At 44.4% G+C, this 17,697-nt stretch overlaps 1 protein-coding gene across 4 annotated transcripts; it reads left to right on the top strand.

The window, feature by feature from the left end:
- The first annotated feature begins 3,916 nt into the window (after nt 1-3,916).
- LOC138726857 (ovoinhibitor-like) lies at nt 3,917-14,996 on the top strand. 4 transcript variants are annotated; one of them, XM_069868882.1, is made up of 16 exons: nt 3,917-4,028; nt 4,670-4,689; nt 5,532-5,668; nt 5,853-5,913; nt 7,034-7,167; nt 7,599-7,653; nt 8,667-8,803; nt 9,168-9,228; nt 10,021-10,157; nt 10,570-10,630; nt 11,779-11,912; nt 11,989-12,049; nt 13,318-13,454; nt 13,828-13,888; nt 14,245-14,360; nt 14,807-14,996. In XM_069868882.1, exons 1-16 carry the CDS (start codon nt 3,974-3,976, stop codon nt 14,850-14,852), a joined length of 1,413 nt encoding a protein of 470 aa, XP_069724983.1. In that variant the 5' UTR covers nt 3,917-3,973; the 3' UTR covers nt 14,853-14,996. The 4 variants fall into 4 exon arrangements, 2 of the variants coding, with proteins under 2 accessions (XP_069724983.1, XP_069724982.1); XR_011338489.1 differs by lacking the exons at nt 5,853-5,913; nt 14,807-14,996 and adding an exon at nt 6,460-6,520 and having other exon boundaries at nt 3,952-4,028; nt 13,318-13,458; nt 13,832-13,888; nt 14,245-14,321; XR_011338488.1 differs by lacking the exons at nt 3,917-4,028; nt 4,670-4,689; nt 5,532-5,668; nt 5,853-5,913; nt 14,807-14,996 and adding exons at nt 6,035-6,275; nt 6,460-6,520 and having other exon boundaries at nt 13,318-13,458; nt 13,832-13,888; nt 14,245-14,321.
- The last annotated feature ends 2,701 nt before the right edge of the window (nt 14,997-17,697 follow it).

Below are 17,697 nucleotides of genomic sequence, written 5' to 3'. Positions count from 1 at the left end.
TGGCTTGAAATAAATTCTTGCAAATGAAAATCAGTGCACTTGAAAGCTGTTATGGTTTGTAGTGATTTCAAGTATTTAGGTTTTGAAATAATCACCTGTAAAACCTGCATTAACTGTGCTCCAAAAGCTGATGAAGACGGTGCCCCAGTAGCCTCTTCTGTCAGTATTTGAGCACTTTCTGAATTCCTCCTGCTGCCAGCAGAAATTATCATCCACAAAAATCACAGCTGGTGATAAGGGATCGTTAATCAGGTTCCAAAACCGCCTGCTGAGAAGATGCGGGACAGTGACTTGCTAAAACTGCCTGTGCTGTTGTTAGCAGCCCTTCCAGAGGTAGCCATGCTAACTCCTTTCTACTCTCCGCAGCCTACCTGGTCAGTCCTTTCTTGCTTTCAACCCCCTTTTGCAGATCACTCCAAGGACTCACCAACAATGTCTCTCCTGAGCAGTGCGGCGTGTGGCAGAGCTCCAGCAGGACTTCGTGTAAGTGATGCCACAAACTATTTCTGCAAGTTTCTGGACAGAAGGAGGCAAAGGCTCAAGAGTTATTGGGGATTTATTGCTCTTTCTCTTATGTTTGCACTTGGTTATCATTTGCGTTGCCCTCTAACACAGTAACGAGGCCAAAACAGTACTTTATGAAACTGGAATGGTACCAGCACTCTAGGGATTCTTCAGTTTGCTGTAAATTACACTTTATTAAGGATGTCTCTTGCCAATAGCCACACAGCCAGTGTGGCTCACAGCAGTTTCTGAGGTTTTGCGGAACGGACAGTAAGAATTGACAGATTTGGTCTTCAGGCCTCTCAATGTGGTTGGGTTTTGAGAGAAACTACGCTCTGCAGGGACCTTGAGTCAATGGGTTTTTTCAATAAAAGGTGTCAGGGGCTTATGCAATTCTTTGTGGTGTGCAAATGCGGCTCTTGGTATGCAGTGAGGACTGTTGACTCTGGCAGGTGCCTCAGCAGACCTTGAACACACCATGATGTTTCTCAATCCTCTGCAGCCTGTCCATTTACAGTCTGGTAGCTCTGCCCACCATCTCCCTGTTGGTCTTACAGCTACCACGGAGGGAGAGCCCACACATGGCAGCACAGTGTGCTCCAGCCAGGGGAGCTTTTGCAGTCTGTCACTGCAGACAGTGCCAGAAATTCTGCAGTTTAGGGGCATTTGCTTCTTCTAGAACTGAGTGAGTTGTAGCATGGAGAGCCTGATGACATTTCTGCAGTGAATTCCCTCTGCTTCTTCTGCAGAGACCTCTTTCCTAGCTCTCCCTACGTCCTTGTGACACCCAATTCCACAAAGCAACTGCTGTGTATGGAGACCTGGGCTGTCAGCATTGTTTTCCTTTATTATCACAACTTCTGCTTTGTGCCCCAACTGGTTTTATGATGGGTCTCTCTCTTTCATCTCTTTAGGACTCCTGTTTGGCATCTGTTAGTGCATCTATCTTTTCCTGTAAGGTCCTCCCTGCTACAGGGCACTGTTGTCCGGGCCATTTCCTTGGGATCTCCCTGTTCTAGTCTGCTGCAGGAGCCCTCTGGTTGCCTAGATCTCCCTCCAGGCCAGCAACACAAGAACTTTCAATACTTTCCCCTACACAAAGATACGAACAACTCCATTCAAGTTACTCACTGAAAATAGTAAGATGTAAATGCAATTACTTGCAAATCCAGATCCCTTACATTGAAGGTCTCAGCAGAAGAAAGGAGCAGAGCACTCATGTCCCAGGGCTGCTTGGCCCAGTGAGCTTTGCAGATCCTCTGCTAGCATGCCTGGCAAAGGGAAAGCAAACAGGTAGACATCAAAACAGCGTAACTGCAAGTGGGAGTTGCACAAACACAAGGATGTAAACACATGGGGACAACAAGAGTTCTCCCTGTCCTGCAGGTCCTTGTCCAGCCTAGGTCGGATCTGCTGCACCTTATGCTCTGGTCCTGAAAGCCTCTGTCATGACAGATAAACAGCTGGTGGAAAATGCTTTGCTGAATTGCTCTGTGAAGCAGGCAGCTTGCTTGTAGGGTTGCAGTGTGGATCTTCCCTGTGCACACAGCAGGAGCCCAGGGTGGAGCACTATGTGCCTTGGCTGATGTGGGGGGCAGCAGACACATGCTACAGCTTTGGTGATGTTTTCTAGAATGAATTCTTTCTGTAGATCCTTGACAGGTGTTTACCCTTCTGTCCCTTTAATCTGTCTCCTATTGCAAACTGCTCCCCAAATTTAATAATTTAGTTTGAAGAGAATTACTTTGATCTTGACAAAACATGCTGTGTCAATCTATTTTAAATGCAGATTTGGTTTGCCAATAACATATCCTTTCCAATAAGGTTTGGGTGTCATCTCTGTGGACATTTGTTTGACCATGACAACTTTTACAGAGTTTAGCAATTAAGTTGTCAAGATACATTCTTCCCTGCCAGGACGCGTTAATTGATAATAACCTTGGATGGAATAAGCCCTGAGAGATGGATATTGTAATCAGGATGAGCGGAGGTCCTTGTAGCTGAGCCCTGTATTGGTCCAAAGCCCTGGAGTCCTTCACGCTTTGTGGGACTGAAATAAGGGACTGGGCAGGCAGGAGACATTGGGGCAGAATACTGGGAGAAGGAATGAAAACAAGGTATATGAATAAAGATCTCTTTAATATGACTAGACATTAATGTAGCTGGAAATGCTGCTGTTTGGAGAGACTTTAGCTTTGCAGGTACATGCTGTATACTACTAATATTAGCAGAGCTCCTGGATATAAAAGGAAATAGAATTTTCTATTAGGTAATCCCCCAAACTGTGTTATTGTGAATATGTTTTTCAAGTGAAAAATATATTGGAGATGCCCTTCTCTTAGAAAATGAAACTGGGATGATTCAACACGAGCTCACTCTGTTTAAATTATGTAAAAAATAGATCTGCAAGCAAGGACTTTGATTACCAATTTTAAAGATTAAAAGTTAGTGAGAAATATGGAGAACTTAGGATCCTAACTGAGGAGACTGGGATTGAGACCAGTCCAAAGAATTACCAAAATCTCTTTAAATAAAGAACAAAAAACCTATTTGGGACCAATCCAAGATCTGTTACCTTAATAGTGGGCAAACCTTCAGGAGAGACATGGAAAAAACTAAAGTTGTAAAGGGATAATGTACACAGTGAATTTTTCAGGAAGGAAACCATGCATGGGCTAATATCAATCTTTGCAAAGTTGGCTGACTTCCTAGATAAAGGAAATACAGTACATCCAGTACATTTGGCCTGCTGCCCTGTGGGATGGTATCACTTGGGCTTGGCGAGGTGGGTCAGGAAATGACTGTGGAGGAGGTGGTAGCAGATAAGCAGAGGGTTCCACGGAAGTGTGCGGCCAAAAAGATGGATTCTAGGACCAAATTAATATTTTTGCTCCTTGCGGTAGCGTAGAAAAAGTTAGCACATGGAGCAGAGCCCTGCTGAGTTTTTTTAAGACAGAAGGGCAGGATTTCTCTTGCAGAGCCCAGGGTGACCTTCTGGGCTGAAATTGCCTGGGCTCAAGCTGGGATGAAATACAGTGGTGAAGAGTACAAAGCCGTGCTCTAAAGTTAAATAATAAGCGTTTCCACTATCAGCTGGCAGCTCAGTTGAAAACTCTGGAGGAGGAGAATGATCAAATTGCATTTACCCAGGTGCAGGGTAGATATGAGCCTGCAATGTGCTGCAGCCATGCAAGGGGCAGCCCAGGGCTGGGGATCTCCATCTGGGAGGGGAAGGCTCTTGGCATGCTCTCCTTCCTGGCATACATGCCTGTGTGAATCATTAGCTGAAAAATCTATAGCTAGGTAAATATTTTTTGGCTTTGAATGTGGAAGATGGGCTTAGAACATTACCTAATAAGGTGGGACCACTTGATCTTGTGGGATACTATATATTCCTGCTCCTACCTGCAATCTTCCTCTCCCGCACAAAGAGCCAGCAGACTGTATTGGACCAGTACCTCTGTTTGCCATGAAGATAACGGGGGTTTTTGTGAAGGCAGTTCTAACCCTTTTGTGCTGCTTAGGTAAGTATATCCTGGGACATTTCAGAGATTGCTCTAGCTGAATTAGAGCTGAGTTTTCATTTCAGTAAAAGTATTTGGGTCTTGTACTATGAAAATATTCTTCCTGAGAGAGATTAGCAAAAAATTAGACTTCAAGACTGAGGTTTCAGCAAACCTCATACAGGTGACTGTTTTCATCTTCTTGGTTTGTAGGTGCAAATTACAAAAGGACCAGTCCTAGGGCAGGGCAGGAGCTTGCACATGGGTGTGTTTGGAGATGGACAATGCCAGTGGCTGACAGTTGTTTTAACAACGCTTTTTCAAACTTTTGGAAGTCAAATATAAAGTCTCTTAGAAAGGGCTAAAATCCAAGAATACTGAGCTGAAAGTACCCGTATTGCTCCCTGTAACATCTTAGGGAATGATTAACATATGTGCCCTCTCCCATTTTATTTTTCCCTTGAAGTGCACTGAAACTTTATTTAGTGAATTTTAATACATCCTGTGACTGTTTACTGGCACACTGTAAAAAGTATGTTTTCCTAAACCCAGGGAACTATTTAACAACAGTCACTGAATTTAACAATTTCATGAAAACTTTTACATATCTCACCTCTGCATATCAATTTAGTTTTTCTTTGCTGTCTCCATCTTTCTTTCAGGTATTGCTTTTGGAAGTAAGGTGAGCTACTGATCTATCTATTCTGTTGTGTTCCAGATTTCTGGTAAGGTAGAAACAGTATGTAATTACCTGATGACCAAGTGGATTAATCCAATGAAAGGTTTGGCTGTTCAAATATTTGCCAGTGTGTGAGTGAATGATATTTTGAGTTTTAGGAGAAAGTAAAAGATCCCCTATTTTTTACATTATCAGTTCATGAAATAAAATTAAGAAAGCCAGATTAATTATATGATCCTATTATATTAACTCTTAGCCATAATTGAGTTTCTCCAAGGCAAAGGCAGTAGGTTATCTCCTCATGAGGAATACTGTTTTAAGATGATATGCTTGAAAGGATCAAAGACTGCAGTTTTGATATATTTTTCTGTATGGAAAGAGCCAAAGAACTGTGTTCTTTACATAGATTTTCTATACCTCTATCATAGAGAGGAAAACAGCAGTGTCTGTGCAATGGTTTCATCTGCAGGTTCTTCCCACACAGTTACAAAACTCCTATAACTCACTAGAGACTGCAGCATGATTGGAAATGATCAGATTTTGAGTTGAGGGGCTCTGGTGTGCAGCCAGGCTCCCAATTACTGCCTGCCTTCATTAGGCACTGTCTCACCCACAGCAATCCTTCCTCCGTGCCCTGCCTCCCCCGGACCACAGCAGGGAAGCACGATTGGAAACTTCTGTACAGAAGATTTAGTGCTTGCTGCCTGAGCAGATTCAAAATAATACCTCTAATTTACCTCCTGGCACGAGCTGAAGGCACTGAGGCCATGGTGGTGGGAGGCTGCATGGGGGTTTCTTTCCATGTGAGAGCCAACTTTGGAGCTGATTCTGTGCTGTTGTCACAGATTGATTGCAGCCAGTATCCCGGTGTCGTTCGCAAGGATGGGTCGATCACTGTAGGTTGCCCGAGGAACTTGCAGCCAGTCTGTGGCACCGATGGCAGAACATACAGCAATGAGTGTGAGATCTGCCTCCACAACGAGTGAGTATTGCTGGAAACCCAGCAGAACCTGCAGGGCATGGATCTCAAGATAGGGGTGGCAGTTTCATCCCCCAAAGATGGACTGGGCAGAGGAGCATCTGAGTTAGCAACTGGGTGCTGGTACCATCAGCCTTGAAGTGATGCTGCTCTCTGTGATCCCTGATACAGATCTGCTTTCTTCCAGGGAACACAGGGCCAGTGTAGAGAAGGCACATGATGGAGAATGTGAGCGGCAGCATGTTTCGGTAAGCCAAAGTCCGTGGAAGACTTCAGCTGGAGGTAAAAGGGAATAGTTCAGCCACGACACCAAAGGAAAATGGAATGTGCACAGCTGGTCTGCAAAGACCAAAGGGAATTAAAACCTCCTGGCAGGAGCTGAAGGCACTGAGGCCATGGTGGTGGGAGGCTGTATGGGGGTTTCTTTCCACGTGGGAGCCCACTTTGGGGCTGATTATGGGCTGTTGTCACAGATTAATTGCAGCCAGTATCCCGGTGTTGTTCGCAAGGATGGGTCGATCACTGTAGGTTGCCCGAGGAACTTGCAGCCAGTCTGTGGCACCGATGGCAGAACATACAGCAATGAATGTGAGATCTGCCTCCACAACGAGTGAGTATTGCTGGAAACCCAGCAGAACCTGCAGGGCATGGATCTCAAGATAGGGGTGGCAGTTTCATCCCCCAAAGATGGACTGGGCAGAGGAGCATCTGAGTTAGCAACTGGGTGCTGGTACCATCAGCCTTGAAGTGATGCTGCTCTCTGCGATGCCTGATACAGATCTGCTTTCTTCCAGGGAACACAGGGCCAGTGTAGGGAAGGCACATGATGGAGAATGTGAGCAGCAGTATATTACGGTAAGCCAAAGTCCGTGGAAGACTTCAGCTGGATGTAAAAGGGGACAGTTCAACCATGACACCAAAGGAAAATGGAATGTGCACAGCTGGTCTGCAAAACCCAAAGGGAATTAAAATCTGATGATAATCAAAGATGAGAGGTTTTATTTTCTGATATAGGTGTCATGTCCCTGTGCTTTTCTAATTTAGACTTCTAGCCTCTGTAATTTGGAATTAAACGAAAATATTGCATTGACTGAAGGTTGGATCCTGCCACCCGGATAGCTCCAACTGAATATTGTGAAGGATCTCACAAAAACCATATCACAGCCCTTCTTGCTACGACACTTTTTTTCCGGCAGGAGAGATCTCCCACAGAACTGGCCCTGACCTCAACTTTTGTTAGTGGTATTGATTTGATACGTGTTTTGTCCCAGAAGTCTGAAGGAGAGTAAGCAGACTATGTAGGAGTATTGTATCTTTGTGTTGGAAATGTCAATTGTATTTTGTTCTCTGTTTCTGCTATTTTTATAGATTGATTGTCACAGGTACCCAAGATCTGAAAACGATGGTCACGTCTTAGTGGCATGCCCCAGGATGCTGAAACCAGTCTGTGGCTCAGATAGCTTCACTTATGACAACGAATGTGGGATCTGCGCCTATAATGCGTGAGTCTTGCACATAGAACATCCTTCTGGATAATCGGTAGTAATTAAGGCTCTCGGGAGTGCTTCGGTAAAGCACTAGTCTTTTTTTAAGGCAGGTGTCTCAGTAGGTCTCTTTGGAGCTGGCTACTTATAATTCCTGAGTTTTCTTCCCCATTTTCTGCCTGTGCTCATGAAGGGAATCACAAAGAACAAGAGAATAACCCGGTGAAGAGCCATGAACAAATCGAAGTGTTACTCCTAACACATAATTACCATGTGTTATGGAAGTACTGTGCATTTGCTGCTACCACCTGCAGGTCACATTCTGACAAGTCAAGCAGTTGTAGTGTCCCACAAGGCTGGTGGGATCTTGCTTTCTTGTCCTAGGGCCTGGAGTGTAATGGGAAAAGGTATTCTCAAGGCTGCCTAACCAAAGCATCTCTTTCTTTCAGAGAGCATCACACCAACATTACCAAAATGTATGATGGAGAATGCAAGCAGGACAAGGTAAGTGCAATAAAAGTAGAAAATCTTGGAAAATCTCTTAGGGCTGTTAATAGAGAGAATATTGAGAAACCCACAAATTTCCCTAGGAAACTGCAAGAGGACTGTTTGACGAGGCTTGGAAGGGTCCTAGTCCATGCTTTGCCTTTCTGCACAGTGAGGGTGGATTTTGCTTCTTCCCAGCTCCTGTGCATATCACACTGAACCGACAAACGAGAAAGGAGATGGATATGAAATGAGAAGCTGCAGTGAGCCTGTGCCGTAAAACTCACTTACCTCTGCACTAAACCGGCTTCTGTGCCCAGGGAAAGGGGAGACCAAAGATTTCATTTGTCGAAGTGTTGTGCAGGTTGGCAGTTTTGCCTCTGGACATCGCAAACATTTCTACCCTTTACGTCAGGGATTCTAAATTCCCATGCTGGTTGCTCTCACAGACATAGTGGGACTCATAAGAGCACCAATTATACATATTTCTAGAGTATAGTTTATTGTATGTTTGTACAGGCCAACAATCTGGTGCCCCAGGAAGAGATGTATTTCTGTGCTAAAATTCTGGGATGTAGAAAGTCCATTGTCCAGCTGATAAATGACTATTTGTTTTTCTATCTTTTCAAACCCTATGCTACAGGAAATCTGAATTAATAAGTAATCACAGAACTTGAGAAGTATGGAGAAAACCAACATAAACCAAAATAGTATTAGTCAGATTTTTAGCTGATGAAAAATGTTTCCCATTAAATTCAAGATAATTTTTTTTATGAGAACCGATCCAAAATTTTGTGCATGTTCTTCTGCTTGAAGAATCCCTTCTCCAAGACAGTCCTTTTCCTTGGCTTCTAGAGAGCTAAGATAATAATCAGAAAGCTAATTTCTGATTGAAGATTTGTCTTCAGTGTATCGGGGCATTATCCTGGTGCAGAAACAATAGAGACTGGGATACAGAATGAAAAAGTTTTGCGTCAGCTTTTTTCACATAGCAAGGGCTCCGTCACAGCTAATTTTCCTTATTTTGACAGATTAACTGCAGTAAGTACGAATCAGTAACCACTGAAGATGGCATGGTGTTAGTATCCTGTCCCAGGATCCTGAGTCCAGTTTGTGGCACAGATGGCCTTACATATGATAATGAATGTGGGATCTGTGCCTACAACGGGTAAGTGCCATGAGTAGAGCACTCCTTCTAAGTAGCCAGCAATGCTTTGCAGCCCTGAGAACCATCCTTCTGCATCTCTGCATACACCTATTTCTTCCAGTCTTAGAAATTGGTTTGGTTTTGAATTTACCTCGATTTTCCTTTCAGTACCTTCTTTGCACTCAAGAGTCCAATGGCAACTTCTTGGATTAGGGCTGGACAGTGACTGAGCAGAGGGAGGAATAGTTCAGACTATTGCTTTAAATTGCTTGTTAGGAGAAGATGTGATACACAGTGTGACACTGTGGTTTGCTTTGTTTTGCACTTGACTGCGACTAAGAGGTTAAGCATTTATTTCCTCAACTTTATTATTTCTGTCTTCCAGAGCACACAGGACCGATGTTAGCAAAAAGCACAATGGAAAATGCAGATTGGAGACTTCCGAGGTAAGTATTCAATATGAGGCATATTCTTCCTCTTAGCTGTATCAACTGAAAAGTTCCCTGAGGCTACATCTACTCTGAAAGTGAGCTGGCCTGAAGCCTGGTTTTCCCCACATGTCTGTTAAGTCTCATCAGCCCTTTGTGTGGAGAATGCCTACAAATCCCACCTGCCCTGAGGCAGTTGTCTTCTGGGCCCTCCTTGCCTGTACAGCCCTGGCAGATGTTTTGCGCGGGAGCTAGGCACTGCGCTTGCATTGCAAATTCATACCTACACCAACCTTTGGAGTCATGGGATATTCTCGTATATGGAGCGCAAGTGAAGTTTTGGTCTGAGTGTACCAGCCAACAAGTCCCAGAGCTGGTGTCTAGGACATGCTAATATGTGAATGTGGAAGTCAATCAGCTTGGGCTTAGGTTTCCTTTGAAGGTATTCTTCAAATGCATTGTTAGCAAAGTCCAAATTCCCTCATTATTTTGGTGTTTTGTTTATATCTGTAATCCAGAATTAAAAGGGGACTATGTTTTTATCTTTTTTTTTTCTTTTCTGACATACCTTGATATTGGGATTGACCGAGCTACTTACCCTAGTGATTTGGCATCTCACAAACCGTGCAGTGCTGTGCAGTTCCCTCTGTGCACGAGACAAGTCATGCAAAACTGACTCAGCCTGGTTTTGAGAGAAAGGAAATGCAGCACTAGTGTTGTCTGCAGCATCCCAGCGCACAAGATATGGCAGGAAGTTTTTTCTCGGAGAACAAGCACTTCCTCAGGTTTGACGCTCCTGTTTTTTTGTAGACTGATTGCAGTCGATACCCAAGAAGAGTGATTAAGGATGGTAAAGCCCGGATACGCTGTCCGAGGATCCTGCTCCCAGTTTGTGGCACAGATGGATTCACTTATGACAACGAATGTGGCCTCTGTGCCCACAACCTGTAAGCACTGTACATAGTACTCTCTTTTGAAGTGACTAGCCATGCTTAGTACTCCAGATGGCTTTTCACTTGATACCAACATATCTATATATTTCTTTCTGTTTCTCTTCCAACCCCCTGAAGGCCCTGTCACCTTGATTTTGTTCTCTGATGCTCTGTGCTCCTCAGGGCAGCTGTGGGAGAGCAGGCTCTCAATCTGAAGCAAATTAAGAGAGCTGTGGTATTTGGGCAGAGGAAAGAGTGGATGCGAATGCTGCATAGCACACAACAAGGAGACCTGATAGCCTGTTACCGATTTGGGTTACGCTTGCTAATGACTGGGAGAAGCTGGTTCATCAGACAGTTAAATACCTCCTTTAGCGTATGCATTGGTTATTAGTCTAACAGTCTAACAGCAACCTCTCCCTTTCAGAGAACACGGGACTGATGTTAAGAAGAGCCATGAGGGAAGATGCAAAGAGGAAAGCACTCCTGTAAGTGTAACCAGCTATAAAATTAGTGCCATCTCCTACTCCCTCTCCTGTCTCCATGAAGACCCTGTCTGGGCTCAGTTCATCAGCTGTACTTTGGGATACAAGGAGAGGGGGATGTATGGAGCTTGTGGTGGTGCTGTGGTTCTCTCTAGCTGCTGCCGATGTGCTGTACATGAGGGTAAAAGAGAACAGGAACAGGCCAGGACTTTAGAAACAAAATGTCTCACTACTGTAGATCTCTGAAGAGAAACCATCAGAGGCAGCCCAAGAATAATGTAGCCCATTTTAGCACTGCAGGAGAGGAAGAAAGAGGGCTGTATTAGGAGTCCATGTTATTCATTCAGTGCTATGATTTCCATTGCACTAGACAGGCAGGTTAAAAAATCCTCATGGTCTGGTCAGCCAGGAAAAATCTGCTCCCAGATACACATACAAAAATAGCTTTATTGTCCCGCACAGTAACAATACATGCTGATAATATCTCAACGCATCTATTCTGCTTATGCAGAGCAGCTCTAAAGCACCGAAAATAACTTCATGCATCCTGAGGGACTGCAATATACTTTCTATAGTAGAGACACATTGTTAAAATCCTGTCTTTGCTTTAATTTGCTCTTGGACCATGTGGGAAATAAGGGTAATAAGAGACTCTGCACTGGGGAAACTATGCAAAATGACAGTGAAGTGTCAGTGATGCTTAGCTCTTGTAGATTGACTTCCAGTAGGTGTTTGTCTACTTGTCCTCAACTGTTAGATTTTATATATTTTGAATATTTTTTAAATGGGAGCTGCTGGGGAAACAGTTCTTGTTGCTGTTTTGAAAAAGCTGAAAAGTTAACTTTGTGTTAAGCTGGACTTAATGTCAAGCTGTTTAAATCAGATTCCTTGAGTTAAATGCTTGTTTTAAAACCTGCATATGTACTAGTGTAGGAAAATCATCTTTTTGGCCATCTGTTCCCTCTTCCCTCTATATGGCAGACAATACCAAATCCAAGTACAACTACTTAATGAATTTCTCAAGGAAGACTATACCTAAAAAAATGATCCTGAATTTCCTCTGGTAGAAGCCCTGAAGATCTGGAGGATCAGAATGGGCAGACTGCAGGTGAGGCAGCAGCTGACCCAGCATTGTTATTCTATCTCCTCAGGTTGACTGCAGTATGTACCTGAGCAATGTCAAGGCCGGTGAAGCCATCACAGCCTGTCCCTACATCCTGCATGAGATCTGTGGGACAGACGGTTCCACCTACAGCAACGAATGTGTGCTGTGTGCCCATAACCTGTAAGCTCTGGAGGTCACCCTTGAAACCTCAGTAGAGTTACTTGTCAAGCATTTTTAACTCTGATTTCTCTTCTAGTGAATATAGAACCAACGTTGCCAAGAAGCATGATGGAAGGTGCACAGAGGAAGTTCCCCAAGTAAGTGAAACCTAAAGAGAAAAAAGAGCTTGAGCTGATTGCATAACTTGAGAAAACACTGGCTGGTTTTGGTGGCTTCCACCAGGGGTCACAACTTGTACCATCCTTCCTTCTGTGGGTGACTATCATTCTCCCAGCAGCAAGAGCATTGTGCGTTTCCTGCATGCAGTCAGGAAAAGAAATAGGAGGGGGCAGGTGAGGAGTGAGTTATAAGACAGGTGGAATAAATTATTTAAGGCTTTACAAGAAGAAATCCCTTTCCCATAGCAATCTATCATAGCTGCCACAGGAACTTAACAGTCTGCTTTGCCAGTGTGGGAAGGGTGCTCAGAGGACCCAGGATGTCTGAGGACCCCGTGCTGTCTGGTTGTTTACGTTTTACAAAAGGATGTTCTGCAAAGATTAGAAAGTTGCCTGTGTTTTGAATGCTGATACCTAATGTACCAAGCGATTCAAACCCCTCTGATTTTTTTTTCTGTAAATGCAACGTAATCTAATGTATCCCAACAATAAATCTTGTAAAAATCCCAGATTAACAGTATTTGGCCAGCTCTAAACTATTTATACTCACTAGGGAACAGAAGAACAAAGGCATCTCATTAGCATGTGTTTGCAAGAGTCAACATCCCGAGTTAGATATTTCATTTCTATACAAACAAACTATGAAATGTCATTCCTTTGTTTCTTGAGTACTCTCTGTGCTCAGTCTGGGTGAGATACATAAATCAGGGAGGAAGAATTCACACCGGAGAAACAGGGAGTACTAAAACGCAAGGCCAGTTCTTCAACCAGTGTAAATCAGCTTCAACTGCTGTCAGTCCTGCTGGCAGATTTCAACACCGAGAGCTGTCCTGTTGCAACAAAAGGCCTGTCAACACATCTCTCCTCCATTCTTGTGGGCCATGAAAAACACCTTGGTCACAGCCAGCCATCCTGCAAGAAGTGCATAAATCATGCCATTTTGATTTACAGATTATTTTTGAACTGTGTTTTGTAATATCCTGGTAGGCTCAGCAAGGTATAGGGGCATCGTGATAAATGCAGAGCTGAATGAGTCATGTCTACCTTCAAGCCTTGATTCAGTCTTCTCCAGCATGAGGCTACAAAAGCAAATTGGTAGTTTTTCATGCAGAACGAGTTAATACGTAACCATAATTTGTCCTATGCAAGATCCTAAAAGGCAGAGGCATAAGCAGGGGGGGGTTGTGTCTGGGTGCCCTTGCACAGAGCAGAGCCCGTGTCACAGCTTTGCCATCTCTGTTCCCCAGCTAAGCTGCAGCCAGTACCCAACTTCCACGCTGAAGGATGGCAAAGAGCTGATGGCCTGCACGATGATCTACAGTCCTGTCTGTGGTACTGATGGTGTCACTTACGCCAGTGAATGTATGCTGTGTGCCCACAACCTGTAAGTATTCATCCTTCTCCTTGGGGGATTCACAGCGGTGGTGGTTAGGTCTGGTTGTACCAAGTAACGTGCAAGGACTTTCTCTGAAACCCTGTGCTGGATGGGTCCTGTCTGTCCACCCCCATTTTCCTGCTTGCCCTGGTGGGTGTTTGATCCCAGAGACCCACAAAGTGGGATGCGTTGGCTGGGGAGAGTGTTACTTGTGAAGACACGTGCCTGGTCCATAAGGGCATGTCCTTGTTGGTGCCGTGCAGGCAATGCTGTGCTAGTCTATCTGAAAGTTTCCTGTGCACTGTGTGGGAGTGAGGTTTGTCCTTGCACTGTGTTTATAACAGGGAAAGTGATGGCTAGTGATGGTCTCTGCTTCTTCCAGGAAGCATCGGACTAGTATTGGCAAAAGAAAGAACGGACGCTGTGAAGAGGATATTACAAAAGTGAGTGGGAAAGGATGAACAGAGAGTGAGGTCCAGTATCTATTACACTCATGAGGACTATCCTCTGCTCTGGATTACAAACTGAGGGAGAGATGGTGTGTAGACCTGAGGAGATCCCTTGAGAATCTCATACTGGTCATACAACAGCCAACATTCATCCCATTGCTCTGTAATAGTGCAGGATATGGCAGTGAGCAGAAACAGTACAAGATCACGTCTTCCAGTAGGAGGGAACTTTGGGGTGGTTGTTATGATGTTACGGACAGTTTAATTTCTCAGTGGGGTGACATTCCTTATGCTGGGGGGCCATGGTTTTCTCTCAGGCAGAAAGACTCATGTTTATCTTCTGTGTGCAGGAACATTGCAAGGACTTCAAAGAAGTCACTTCTGTCTGCACAATGGAATATCTTCCACACTGTGGTTCTGATGGCAACACATACAGCAACAGATGTGGTTTTTGCAATGCCTACGTGTACGTACAAGAGCAAAACCCTTCCTTTCATGATTAATTCCTGTACCTACCATGAATGCAGGGCTATTTTCATAATATGTTTTTGACTAACTGCTTAAGGGCATATACTGCACACTTCTGGTGCACCATGACTTGTGCAAGAAGATGGGTTTTTTGCATTTTAAGGGCAGATGTGAAGGGCCTGTTCCTGTGATCACCAGCATGTAATCTGTGCAACAAGCTCATCAGGGCATGTGGAAAGTACCTCACCAAACCAACTGGATTCGATCGCATGTGCCAAAGCTTTCATCTTTCCTTTAATGATAATAATGAAAGGGTGTATTTGGGCTTTTGAGACTGTTCTTTATCTCCAGTCAGCACTAAGCCAACACTTTGGCCAGTGAAGTGAGGAACTTCAGCACTGGATATGCTCTGTGTCTAATCCTTCTCTCTCCTTTTCTCACCAGGAAAAGCAATAGGACTCTCAACCTCATCAGTATGACTAAATGCTAAGTCTGTGCTGGAGTCTAGCCCAGGAGATCAAGCTCCTTTGCATGTGACTTCCCACGGGCTGATCTTCACCAGCAACTTTCCTTCAGTTTTTCTCATTTCCTTAGCTCCTGAACCACATGTTCAATAAACTCACTTGGCAATGTTTCTCTGTCTTGATGCCATGTCTCATCTCTTTTGCCCCTTCTCCTCACTGACACCGTAGTGGTGCATATGTATTTTTCTATTGATGTTCTGCTCTACCAAATAATGTGAGCAAACCTTTTCCTGTCACATGTCAGTACCATCCCTGCTCTGGTGACCATGACCATGGAGCTCCCAGGCACTTCCTTACTCCTTAGAGTCTCCTTGTCAGTATAAGTCTCATGTAAACAATTAGTATCTCTGTATGATCTGATCATGAACTCCTTTATAGTCAGTGCAAGAAGACATCCACTTCCTCCATAGGGCATTGTCTAGCACGAGGGTGGTGGTTTTCTCTGAAGAGCACTTTCTTGCTGTGGGCTGGAAGGCAAACGAGCTGCTTAGCAAAGAGGAGCCCCTGTCCTGGTTCCCACTGCCCATGCAGCCTGTCCCATGGAAAAGGCAGCAGCTGTCTGGAAAGGTGACCTCAGCCTGCCTCCACAGAATTTGTCATCATTGCTATATGCTGTTATGAGACAGAATGTGCAAGATGGGAATGTTGATCTCCCTTCAGGGTCACAGGGAGCAGAAGTTTCCATTCACAAAATATCTTGATTTATTAATACAACAGCAGATCTCCAGGACTGGAGGGCAGAAATCACCCCCGGGGTGTGGGGCACAGCCCTTGTACATCACTGCAGCTGCCTGCCTTCTAAAGATTTTGGGAAGGAAAAGGATGCAGGGTTCACTTGTGACCAGTTTTAACCATATGTGTATGAACCCTATTCTGCATGATAGCTGCATTTTGTCTACTTTTTAGGGGGTCAAATTGTGCAGTACCTGGCAATACAATTGCTGTTACTTGTGTCTCTGTAGCTATGGAATGGAGGCAGGTGCAGGAACCTGGGGGGCTGCGCTCCGTCTGTTGGCAACATAGGCACAGCCACAGCCACTAGCTGCACACTCAGTCACCAAAGCTATTTCAAGTTCAATATTTCAGGGGTAAGGGATTTCTTCTGGATTACAGCTAGTGCCTTCCTGATTCAATGTCCCATTGTAGTTTACCAGAGAATAACACAATTATTTAGATCAGTGTGGAAAGTCACTCTTAATTGTTGGGCTAGAAGAATAGGCTGAAGTCAAAGGTTCTTGATTTGGAGATGCTGTGCGCATTGTACCAGGGAACGAGGCCATAATACCTCTGTGCCATTAGCGTCCGTGGTTGGCATGTACTTTTCAAGACAATTTGTAACTAACAATGGCTTATTGTACTTTTCTTGGGTCGTGTGCTAATATAAACATTCCCTTAGTTTATATAAGCTTTTTGCCATTTTCTGTTAAGGTGTTTTTGCAGAACAGGCTGCTTTAGCCTTGTTTACGGTTATCCTCGGGGATAAGACCTGAATATTTATTTATTTTGTGGACTTTGGCAGACTTTCACTTGGACTTAGCTCTGACTGCTGGCTTTTGCAAGCCTTGCAGAAAAGCTGTCAAGATCCAACTGAATGGCATTAGCTGAGCACTGCCCTGCCAAAGCCGCCTCTCTGAGGCTCATTGTCTGATGACACCAAAGGCAAACGTGAACTCAAGGAGGCACAAAGTTGAGAAGAAGCCAAACTGGTCATTAGACAGAAGTTTCCATACAGTATTTACCAGTAGGTTTCATGTAAATGTACGTAATGGAATAAATCACTAAAACTGGGCCAGAAAATGAGAAAAGCCTGACATCGGAGTTTAAATATCCCCCAGGCTCAGGGAGTGTTTATGAAGCAATATAACGCTATAAAAGTAGGGCAGCCTTCTTCTCAGGGACAGGGCTGTTTTCTGTGCCTCAGAGTTGCTTTTCAGCTCTTCTGGGCTTACTTACTGAGTGTGTGTTAATATAGATGATTTCTTTCTGCTTTGTGTTGATGAGGAAGAAAAGCCCAGGCAAAGAGGAGCACATTCAAAAGGAAGCATTGAGTTTTTGTAGTTTAAGAGAGAGGTAGGACAATACCAGGTTTTAAGTGTCACTAAGAGACTTGAAAGGTGTTTTTAAGGTATAGTTGACTGAGCTGGTTGCCTGCTTGGCCATAGATAAAGAAGAGAAATAGCTGGATAGATGGATAGCCAGAGATCACTGTGATGGGGAATGCCAAGAGATCATCTCATGCACTCAGTGCTTGCCAAACCGCAAATATATTCAGTAACCATCTCTACTGTGAGGGTGACAGATGCTTTGGTGCTGCTTAGTCTGCTGCTCCATGCTTCTCGGTGCATCGTGTTGCAGAGGCCTGAGAATGACTTTCTTACCCACCTTGGGCAAAAGCCTGAGCAACTTCAACATGGTCAGGTTACTCTCAAAGAACCTATTCAACAGTCATACCAGGAAAGCCTGATTTTTAACTTGGAAAGAGGCACTAAAAGGATCAGATGCAAGCATGGTTTTAGTCCTGCTTCAGGGGACTCTTGTTTTTGTACTCTTGCCATGAACAGAAATAGCTGCAGGTGCAGCCTTATCCCCTCAGTCAAGAATGCAGTGAAGAAAATGCTGACTTTCCAGTGCCTGCTATGACTGCAACATCAGGCATCTAAAAATTACTGCTGAAACACAGCTGGTCCCACTCTGCACATTGCCTTCCAGCTGCTGCTGCAGCCCTCTGGCTCTGGAGAGCAGGGACTGGGCTCCTGAGCCACACTAAGGGCTGGCAAGCTTTGTCGTGTTCCACACTGGTGGTGGTCCAGC

The sequence above is a fragment of the Phaenicophaeus curvirostris genome, chromosome 15 (genome assembly GCF_032191515.1).
Source record: "Phaenicophaeus curvirostris isolate KB17595 chromosome 15, BPBGC_Pcur_1.0, whole genome shotgun sequence".
Lineage (NCBI taxonomy): Eukaryota > Metazoa > Chordata > Aves > Cuculiformes > Cuculidae > Phaenicophaeus > Phaenicophaeus curvirostris.
Note: the sequence above shows the minus strand (reverse complement) of the source record. Positions and strands in the feature narration are given on the sequence as shown.

Bases quoted from the DNA above. Each gene is read 5' to 3' on its own strand.
- LOC138726857 (XM_069868882.1), top strand. From the start codon at position 3,974: ATGAAGATAACGGGGGTTTTTGTGAAGGCAGTTCTAACCCTTTTGTGC. The intron at 5,914-7,033 runs GTAAGCCAAAGT...CTATTTTTATAG, and splicing joins GTGAGCGGCAGCATGTTTCG to ATTGATTGTCACAGGTACCC. The intron at 13,889-14,244 runs GTGAGTGGGAAA...TTCTGTGTGCAG, and splicing joins GTGAAGAGGATATTACAAAA to GAACATTGCAAGGACTTCAA.